General features: G+C 36.4%; 1 protein-coding gene across 1 annotated transcript in view; it reads left to right on the plus strand.

The window, feature by feature from the left end:
* Window positions 1–11,479, plus strand: part of LOC106465497 (protein eyes shut homolog) — a 164,851-nt gene that overhangs the window by 137,052 nt on the left and 16,320 nt on the right. The window contains exon 18 of the mRNA XM_022393410.1: window positions 2,396–2,544. Coding sequence (XP_022249118.1) covers window positions 2,396–2,544 — 149 coding nt within the window. The remainder of the gene's footprint in view (window positions 1–2,395; window positions 2,545–11,479) is intronic.

Below are 11,479 nucleotides of genomic sequence, written 5' to 3' on the forward strand. Positions count from 1 at the left end.
AGGAGATCGGGTGGTGCAGTTGGGTAGGCCTTGTGTGCCATACTTTCCAAAATCCTGTGCCAGCTCTTGCAGGCTATCCTCTTTAGCTCGGACTCTCGTCATAAACCTAGCCCTGTAAACTTCAGACTGATTTTCGGTTCCATACCTGAGTTCTAGAGCAGCTACCAGTGCTCTATAGTTGTGCCTGTCGTCTGCTGACAACTGTCCAAGTATGTCCAGTGGTTGCCCTTCAAGATCGTTGCCAGGTACACTGCTTTCTGCTCCTCTGTCCATCCATTCATTTCTACTAGGAGCTCAAATTGTACTCTATAGGCTTCCCATGGTGCCTTCCCATCGAATTCCTGTGGCTTTCTTCGTACAAGATGACCCCTATTGTTGACACTCATGTCTGGAATGTGACTTCTGGCAGGACTAAAGATGTCTGCATTAGGGTGTAGCTGCGGGGTCTGGAAGGGGCTTCCTGTTGTCTGGGGCTGATTAGGTCGATGGCTAATATATCCTCCCTGTGTAAAAGACAGCAAGTCGTCCTTTAATGTATTTGATTCACTTTGAAATTTACTAATCTATTCCATTCGTGTATGCTGGCTTTCTCTCAACTGTTAGATACTTTCTTCTTGTTTATTTTGCTGTTCGAGCTGCCACTGCTGTTGTCTCCCTTCTTGTTTCTTTTCTTTTTCCTCCAACAACTGCTGTAATCTCTCTTCTTGTTTCTTTTCTTTTTCCTCCAACAACTGCAGTAATCTCTCTTCTTTTTTCTTTTCTTTTCTTCCAACAACTGCTGTAATCTCTCTTCTTGTTTCTTTTTCGTTCTTCTTGTTTCTTTAGTCGTTCTTGTATTGCTGCCATCATATCTGCTAAGTCGTAGTTTGATTTGCCACTTCTCTTTTTTTTGTCCCACTCTCTGACACCAATTTGTTAGGTATCTGCTCATTTGTTAATTTCCGGTATAAATTCTTTCCGAGGAACTTCGGCGATACAAGTCCTTTCTTAATTAAAACTAGTTTAATAATGGTTGGAGACGGCTTGAATGGGTAATGAAGAAAAACTTATATTAAAGTTTTTCTTCATTACCCATTCAAGCCGTTTCCAACCATTATTAGTCTCAAAGTGGGTTCCTCGTCATCGAAATTAAAACTAGTTTATTATTTCTCCATACAACTTTGTAATACACAGAATTTCCACAGTCACTTTAAACTTAACAGCCTTTATAACACACGCTATAAATGACAGTAATTCACACTCTTTACTTACGGTGCCTACTGTTCGCTTGACTCAATTATCTATCTCTTCAATCTATATCTTCGATGCCGCTGGTTTTTCTCGCCAGGCTTATATATTAAAAAAGAGGGCAGCTCGATCAGACTAGAGTTGCCGGGCAAATTCATGATCCTTCGAGAAACTCCAGCGCGCATGCTCCCCGTGTCACGTGACTTCCGCTGTCGTAACACTGCATTTGAATCATTATTTAAATGTTCCATTCAAGAATCAGGAAGGATGTTCGGCATACATTAACCAGGACAATTATGCAAAAGAACGTAGGACAATAGATGGAGTGTTCTACAAATATGTACATTGGTGGGCCCTAATAATTTAAAAGACAATGTATTTGATTTTGAGTTCATATGGAAGTTGGCTACTGAGTTAGGTGAAAAAACTGCATAAATAGTAAGCACTAAAGATAAAACACAATACATCAGTTAAAATTGAGTATTTTCCTTTCCTTTTTTTTTCATTTCGCATTAATAACTTGACTTTGTTATTAGCGAGTAATTACTGTCAGTCTGTTTGGGACTCAACTGTCTGCTTGTATGAGAAAAATTATTACTGGTATAATATGGATTTCCAGTAAAAATGTATATCAACATTTCACCTGTGCTTTGTTGGTGGTAACTGTTATTGAAACCTTTAGCTAAATACCCTAAATCTCCCATATAGCTTTGTTATGCCACACAAAAAATTAGGCGAAATAATATCTAAATAAGTTATTTATAAGACATCTATCTGCCCAGTTAAGAATGGCGTGTTTAAAACTGTTATCAGTTTTATCATGATAGCATATTAATTAAAATATTTGTTTTTGCAAGCTTAGGCATGATACATCATACGGCTTTATGTCAAAAGTCATATCTAGTTATACTGGCATAAATATATAAGTGTCAAAGTTTTCTCTTCATTTAACTGGTTTATAAAATATATTGAGAACATTAACAACAAGGAACTTCAAAATATTCCTAAAATAATTGTAGTAATACACTTAGTATATTCTACTATCATAAATTATAAAAAGTAATGCATTTTCTGATCATTACTCCTAATTTTTTATTTTCTTCTTAAGTAGTTTATTTTGAAGTTTCTATAAATGATTTTTAATTTCAAAATGTTCAAAATCCTTTAGCTCTTGAAGTTGATGTAGCGAGTTTTTCAGGAGAGAGCTATCTTCATATTTTCGATCAAGGTTATGATAATCTCAACTTGTTCCACACACATCTGTCTTTCATCTTCTCGACCACTAATGACACTGGTTTAATTTTTTGGAATGGCAAGGTAAGAACTATTGCAAGCAAGGTAGGCTATTTTAGTACATAGAAATATCATATTTTATGGTGGTGTAAGTTGCTGACAAACACTGGATAATATTAGGAAATTCAATCAATTAACCATGGTGTCTGAGGGTTGACGACTATGGTTCTTCATGTTCTCTTACTTTGCTGTCTGCGACGATTTTCCAAATTCAAACTTTTTATCTTCAATCCAATTTTTTGATCTCATCGATCCAAGTGAGTCTTTGCCTACCTTTTGCTCTTCTTTCCTTGACTTTACCCATCATAATCTCCGCCAACCTTCCCTCAAGTTTAATTGTATGCCTAAATTAGCCTATCTTACATTTCCTACTTATGTACAGCAGTTGTCTTTTATCTTTGCATGTTCCAATACTTCCTCATTAACCTTATTTCTATGGAGCTGACCTTTATCATTCGTATATAACACATATTTAGAATGTTGCCAACTATCGTTTTGTTTCAGCAGATAGAGTCCACGTTTCACTTCACAGATTACGCTCTTCTTCACTTTTATAGTGAAATATCCCCTGAACATGTTATAGATTGGAATAATGTTAAACTGATGAATAATGTTGAGTTTAAGTGGAAGCTAAGTATTTGAGAGTCATTAGATATTGTATTATTTTTCAATAAATATGGCGTTCCAGAAATGAAATACTAGAAATTTATTTTATAAGCTATTTGATAATGTTCAAAGTCGAGATGGTGTGACACCCCTGACTGTATCCCATAGTACATTGGTTAACTAGGTCCCAATTCCAAATAGCACGTTCGTAGAAGATTGCTTGTTTGTTTGTTGAGGAAAGTTACTAAAGCTAGCCGTTCCTAATTTCGAAGTGATAGAGTAGAGAGAAGGCAGCTAGTCAACACCACTCGCTCTCAAATCTTGGACTACCCTTTACCAAAGTAAATTCGTATTAGTCATAACATTATAACGCCCCCATGGTTGAAAGGACGAGCATGTTTCGTGACGGGATTTAAACCAGCGACCAAACAATTGCGAGTCGGGTCCATGCCAGATCTTTCAAGAAAGAGAACCCCAAACTCCTAACAATTTATACAATTATCTGTATCACCCCTAGACACGCACTCTCGATGCAGGTAGTGAACTTAGACATTAGGCAAACTTCTATGATATAACCACTGCAATATGTATTACTTATTTAAGTGTAACAATGAGCACGTGTTTCCGAATCCTCTACTAAATTAACACACAAAAATTCATAACTTTAGCTTATACAGGGGATGGGGTGGAACAGTTCACTAGGTTTGGTTTGTTATGAATTTCGCGCAAAGCTACACGAGGGCTATCTGCGCTAGTCGTCCCTAATTTAGCAGTGGGAAGGCAGCTAGTCATCGCCAACCACTGCCAACTCTTGGACTACTCTTTTACCAACGAATAGTGGGATTGACCATCACATTATAACGCCCCCACGGCTGAAAGGGCGAGAATGTTTGGTAGGACGAAGATTCGAACCCGCGACCCGCAGATTGCGAGTCGAGCGCCCTAACCACCTGGCCATACTGGGCCAAACAGTTCACTAAGAACTCTCAATAGTATTTGAATTAGTATTTCTACACTTTTTATATCGTGAGGCACACTTTTTAGAAAAAACATTATTATTTCATCTTAGAATTTCAGTTGTTATTAACTAAGATCATAAAGTTCCATTTTATATATCCAGTCAGTTTCAACTTGATGAATTTTGATTAACTTATTTCTTTTGGAGCTTCGTGTTACCAATTTCACTTGTCATGAGTGCGACTATACGTCGTAAAAAAACGCTGCATAAACTGTCTACGATTTATTGGTTTCATTAAGTCCAGATGACAGTATTTTTCCAACAGTAAATCTTGGTCGAAATCGTTTTATATAGAATAAATATACTTTATTTTCAATGAATTATAAATTCAGTTTTTTAATTAGGTATGAGAATTGTGTGAATACACTAAAGTTAACAATACTATTCGAGGTATAAAGATTAGAGTCACGGTAAGATTTTGTCTTTACCATTGCACTCTTTAAACCTAATAAAGCTCACCTGATATTTTATGATTGAAGGAAATTGCCATAATTCTCAAAGAAATATAACACGAAGACATTTTTAGAAATAAAAAGAACGGTTAGAGAAACTCTAAAAAAATTCCCATATCTGTGGTTTGTTTTTAGGTCTTCTAAACTTCTCACTAAATTCCATTGTTCATTTCTGCCGAAGTTATATCTAACCACTTTCTCATAAAACTATAAATTACTCCTAACACCATTGACGTACGTAGTTTATAGTATGCTCTATACAATGGTATTTAACCTTTGTCTCTAGCTGTTTTTAAATCTAATCATTAGTAGTTGTTTCCACCCTTCTGACCTGGCAGCATGCTACGAGTTAGTTAACGCCAAGCCCAACGTGCGAATGCAGAATATAGTTCCGTGGAGGATTACTTTAAGAAAACACTAACCATTCATCTTCTTGACCACCTTATTAGTAGCTTTTCCTCCATATTTGATGCACATATATAGCAAGAATTATCAATTGAGAAACGTATTCCATCAAAACTCACACAAGCGTTTTCTATCTCACAATGCAGTGTTACAAGAGAATGATGGTTTATTGGCTTTTTATTGGATGTTTGTGGATTTTATGTGAACAGTTGTGCAATTGTTTAAGCTATATTTCATGCAAAATTGCTTCCAGATTTAATCTCATAGCCTATCTTTTACACATTTTCTGGGGGTGCATGCCCCCAGATCCCTGTAGCATTACCATGCTTTGCATGCTGATTGCGCTTCGACAATATATGTTGACTTTTAATCTCACAAATGAGAATCTTCCTTCCAGTTAAGAATGGGCGTACGGGCCTGTCATGTAATTATTTTCGTTTTTTTAAATATATATATTTATGAATAGGTTATTGTATAATTTGGTGATAAAATGTTAACATTTTCAGATAATCTCTTCAAAAGGTTTTATATTTTGTTGACGTATGTTATACACTATTTGTTTAGCATTTATTAAGGTATATTCTTCAGCTGCTAGCTTGTTAAAATCAAATATTGCTTCTGTTTCAACACCATCATCCATGTCTTGTAAATATATGGTAACAAATAATGGAAGCTCTCTAGTAAGATCATATACATCTTTAGGAACCGGCATGGCCAGGTGCTTAGGGTGCTCGATTCGCAATCTGCGGGTCGCGGGTTTGAATCCCCATCATACCAAACATGCTTGTCCTTTCAGCCGTGGGGCGTTATAATGTGCGTTAAATCCCACTGTTCGTTGGTAAAAGAGTAGCCCAAGAGTTGGCGGTGGGTGGTGATGACTAGCTGCCTTCCCTCTAGTCCTTCAATGCTAAATTAGGGACAGCTGGCGCAAATAGCCATCGTGTAGCTTTGCGCAAAATGCATAACAAACAAACTTTAGGAACTTCTTTCATTTGATTGTCATTCTCAACAGATTCTCTCTTCTTCATTTCAAGAATAACTTTTTCATGACTTTTAGAGCTTCAAGATCAGTGTGTAACTAACTAACTAAACTTGGCAGTAAATCAGGTCTTGAATCATAAGAGACAACCTGGGGCGCTCAGAAACTGTTGTTTCTGTTGACATAGGTTTGGTCCCACAGGGAATAAAATATATTAAAACTACATAGCGGATATGATGCATACCGAATCGCTTGAAATAATTTAAGCATTGATTTATTGATTATTACTTAACAAGGTGATTACTACAAACAGACTAACTAGTTAAAAATTGTGAAGCATCCCGAGAAAGTTGTGAGACGAGAAGGTAGAGATTAGTCGTCGCCTCTCCTCCCCCAAGTGGCACAGCGGTATGTATGCGGACCTTCAATGCTAGAACCCGGATGGCCCATTGTGTAGCTTTGTGCTTAGCTATAAACAAACTGTCTTTTCTGTAGGGTGATCTTCTTGTATTGGTGTTTGTCTAGTAACTGTTTGATCTTCGAGTCATAATCTTTGATGTCTAGGATGACTCTACTGTTTCCTTTGTCTAATGGTAGAATCTTAATAGTGTTGTCCCGTATTCCTGTTTAGTGATGTTCGGTTTCGGTTTATTGGCCTTCCTAAGGATTGTGTAAGTCTGATGTCGGAATTGTTCAGCCATAGGTTTCGGGAGGTTTTGTGCAGCAGATTCTGAAAGTGCGGCTATGTCAACAGTTGGAACTATGTTAGGTTGTATGGCGAAGTTTAGACCTAGGTTGAGAATCTTATTTTCTGTATCACTTAGTAATCTCGAACTTTAATTGTGAACTATGTTTGTAGTCTTAGTCTTAGTCTTTAGACTTGTTCCTTCTTGATTTTTTCAAAGTCGGATGTATACCTTTTGGTGTAAAGGTTTAAGATGTCCAATACTCTAGTATTTGTGGTGAAAAGTTGTTGAAGCTCAGCATATTGTGTTCCAGTTGTCTTGGTTAGATAGTGCTTCTTTCGTCCATGTTCTTCTATATATAATCTTAGAAGGTGCCTGCTAATATTGTCGAGAACTTTTTTCTCTTTGTAGTTGTGGCGAAAGTAGTTCATATGAGTATCGGAAAGTTCAGGATAATGTTCGAAACTCTGCAACTTAGTAGAATTGTTTTTGTTCGTTTGTAATTAAGCACAAAACTACACAATGGGCTATCTGTGCTCTGCCCATCACGGGTGTTGAAACCCGGATTCTAGCGTTGTAAGTCCGCAGACATACCACTGTGCCACTGGGGGCCAACTTAGTAGGAAGGTCAAGTGATTAGAGCAGTGTGTAAGCTTGATAAGGTTCTTATTGTAGTTGTTGATCTTCTTGCTAGAGGCTGGTCCATAACAGCTCTTTAAGCATTCTTTGATAGACTGTTTAGGCAAAGTATTCATGACGAAACTAAGTTGAATGGACGGCAACTGCCTATCTCACAAATAGAAGTAAACAGTCATTAACTTGCAAACTCTATACTTCTTTAAGAAACAAATTTAGAATTTACAGCGCCGAATTTACATTATTATTACTAACTCAGTCACTGACTGGCTGACTCACTCAGTCTTGTATTTTTATACAATATTTTTCCAAAAATATCATGTAAATTCGAGATATCGTATAAAATCTAGACACTCAGCAACTTTTTCAGGCATCATATGAAATCACTATGATATGCCAAAACTCTCTAGAAAGTAATATAAAATGTCTAAATTAAACAGTTCTTATGGATTCTGCTTCGTTACACTCCAGGTCGACCGTTTCCATTACCCTGTGAACCCGTTGTTTGTTACTTGAGTTACAACCTTTTGTGGTGTAACTGCCATTAATGTATGGGGATTTTCATTCAAGCTTGTCTGACCTCACATCCGTGTTTCTGCATGAAGTCAGTTCACAACATTCACTCTTCTTTAATGCCAATTATCCATACATCATGTTGTCTAGAGAAATAGCTTCGATCTTTCTTCTTACTTGAACTTTATGACCACTTACTGCTCAAATCAATCTATCTTCTTGTTTCATTTCATCTCGTTGGTTTTATATCATTGACTGATTAATCTTAGTGTTGGTTGTAACGTCTATTTTTAATGCACCTAAAGTAGTTTCAATCTCTTGTTGTCTTTTAGGAACAATTCCTAGCAACAAGCCCTTTTCATTAACAATTGAAACACCATCTAACATGTGGGTTACCTCCTCCATCCTAAGTAAACGGCTCTCTAATTAATTCTTAAAAGCTTTTATCTGCATGTCCTGGCAGTATGCTCTTTTAAGTTGCAACTGAACCACACTTTCTATAAGGTGGTTTATTTCTTCCATTTATGATTTAACAGTTGTCTAATGAATCACTTGAGATATTCTAGACTTTCCTCAGAGAGATTTTATGTTTCTTTCTTATGTGGTCTGGTAAGTTCATAATTCCCGAATGGTGAATTTAATATTTAATCAATGACTTTAATGGATTCAAATTCTGTTAGTAACTCTACAACTTTTTTTAATGGTGAACCCTTATTTTGATTTAGCTAAGCTTGCATATTCTTATGCAGCATCTATGAATTTATCACATGCCAATGAATCCATCAATTCATGCAGAGCACCTGGCTAACATAGTTGGATAAGCCTTTCCACATTTTCCGCAAGTTAAACAAACATCTCGTTCTTCCTCCTTATTCTGCTCTTAAACTTTGTTTTGGAATCTTCCTTTTTTTGGTATATCACTCCAAAGCTGATATATAATGCAGCCACCAATGTTTGATAGTTGTTACTTCTTTCAGGTGGAATATTGCTTAGTGTTGTTAAGGTTGGTCCTTTGAAATGGACAATAAGGTGATTATCCTGTTGTTCACTATTTCAACCATTCAATTAAAATTTGTTTTCAAATTGATGCCTGATATTCCTCCCATGGTGCCTTTCCATTATAATCTGTTGGTTTCTTGGTTGAGTGATGTAGTTGAAATTACAGTGATATAACTGTAGTAGACCAGGAATGTTCCACAGTCATCGGTGGCACAGCAGTAGTAGTGAAAATTGTAGACTATACTTAATGATGATTGAGGTTGAAAGTCTGGGGCAGATACAAAGAGAGGTGTGGCTGGTTTGGTCCTTGCATTTACATATTGAATTTCCAAATTTTTTATTTCGTCTTGATGTTTTTATGTTTCTTGTTAATATATTTTTGTACTTGGTAATTTTTTCATTCTGTTCATTGTAGATGTGTTTTGTATTTTGTTGATGTTCTTTTGTACTTCTTCAATTTTGTTATTACAGACTTCCTACCCTTCATAGATGTTACTTTTTATTACTTCAGTTTTCTTCTTAGATCTTGTCTTCAACCAAATTTATCTTTATTTGTAAATTAGATTTAAATCTGCATCTTTTAAATTCTTCCCTCTTTCTTTCACTTTCTTGCTTTTTTCCTTTTATTTCTTTTAATTTTCTGTAAATGTTTTTGTCGAATTATTTTAATTTCGTGGCTCTTTTTTTCTGATTTTCTTATAAATCTTCTTTCCAATGTTTCATCATTTCCAACAAATATTTCACATCACTTTGTGCACGTGTTATAATCTTGAAGTTTGTTTTACATTGTTTTTTTATTTTTATCAAAATAATCCATACCCTAGTACGCCAGGATTAAGTTACGAACTTATAACAATACAATTCGTGGGTTGGTTACTTGTAGTGATCAGGGAGCCCATTGTGTGATCTTGTACCAAAATAATACCACTTCTAACACCAATGTTGTAACAGTTCCTGTCACTCCACGTAATCTATTGGGTTATTTGCTTAAAACTAATTCAAATTCCAACCGACTTAACCATAACAAAGCATTTTTTTCTTGAGCGTAACATATAAGTTTTACAAGAACGAGCCTAATTCACAAATGACAATAAAAAGTCATTTACTTGCAAACTTGATAGTTTGTTGAAACACATTTTTAAAATTTACAGTGCTGAACTGAGATAATAACTGAATCACTAATTGACTGTCCCTAGTAGGTCAGCAGTAAGCTTACGAACTAAAATGCTAGGATCTGGGGCTCAATTCCCCACAGTGGCCACAGTACATATAGCCCCTGGCCTCGCATGGCCAGGTGGTTAGGGAGCTTGACTCGCAATCTGCGGGTCGCGGGTTCGAATCCTCGTCCCACCAAACATGCTCGCCGTGGGGGCGTTATAATGTGACGGTGAATCACACTATTCGTTGGTAAAAGAGTAGCCCAAGAGTTGGTAGTGGGTGGTGATACTAGCTGCCTTCCCTCTAGTCTTACACTGCTAAATTAGGGACGGCTAGCGCAGATAGCCCTCGTGTAGCTTTGCGCCAAATTCAAAACAAACAAACAAAGCATATAGCTCATTGTGTAACTTTGCTCAAAAAATGCAATTAAAAACCATCTGACTAGCTATTTTGCACAACTGGCGTTTTTATAAAATATTTTACTCGCATACACACGAAAGGTCGAGACATCTCATCAAATCTAGAAACTCAGTAAATTTCTACATGTTACTGGTCATTCCATTCTCTAGCAAAAAAGACGAAAAAAATCTAAATTAATATAATAGAATAAAATAAAACAACATTTTTTAACACGAGTATATCTATAACATCAATTGTGTCATCACAGTTACAAATATTTCCTGATATTTTTGTACTTTTAAAAACAGCTAAAAATATACTTATGTATTTTAGACAACTAGATGAGCATTCACATATATGAGGGCTCGGCATGGCCAGGTGGTTAGGGCGCTCGACTCGCAATCTACGGGTCGCGGGTTCAAATCCCGTCACAACAAACATGCTCGCCCTTTCAGCCGTGGCGGTCAATCCCACTATTCGTTGCTAAAAGAGTAGCCCAAGACTTGGTAGTGGGTGGTGATGACTAGCTGCCTTTCCTCTAGTCTTATACTGCTAAATTAGGGACGGCTAGCGCAGATAGCCCTCGTGTAGCTTTGCGCGAAACTCAAAACAAACAACACATATATATGCGAGCCGCCAGGGCCATAATAATATTAGATCAACGCTTGCCAAACAAGCCAATGAGAACATAGCTATTAATCACGTGATATCTCTACAACTATGGCTCTGTAGTATATTATCCAACAGGGTCATAATATATTGACTCAAAGCGTTGTCGAAATAGCCAATAAGGCTGTCACAATTCATGCTAAACTTCATAATTTTAAGTATGTTATTTTAACATGCTTAAAAATGTTGGCCTAGCAAGAATTAAGACATTGTAATTCGTTATTTCCACAATACATTGAGTCCACATATTATGACCCTTCTGGTTATCTGTGTACAGTGTCATAACGTATTGATCCAATTAAATCTATAGTATTGTTACGTCTCCGTTTGTTAATTGATATTCCGTAGCTTCGTTCCGACGAAACTTTAGCGACACAAGTCCTTACTTAATAAAACTGGTTTATTCTTTCTGAATATAACTTCACGATACACTTGATTT

This window comes from Limulus polyphemus, unplaced genomic scaffold, assembly GCF_000517525.1.
Source record: "Limulus polyphemus unplaced genomic scaffold, Limulus_polyphemus-2.1.2 Scaffold1962, whole genome shotgun sequence".
NCBI classification, from domain to species: domain Eukaryota; kingdom Metazoa; phylum Arthropoda; class Merostomata; order Xiphosura; family Limulidae; genus Limulus; species Limulus polyphemus.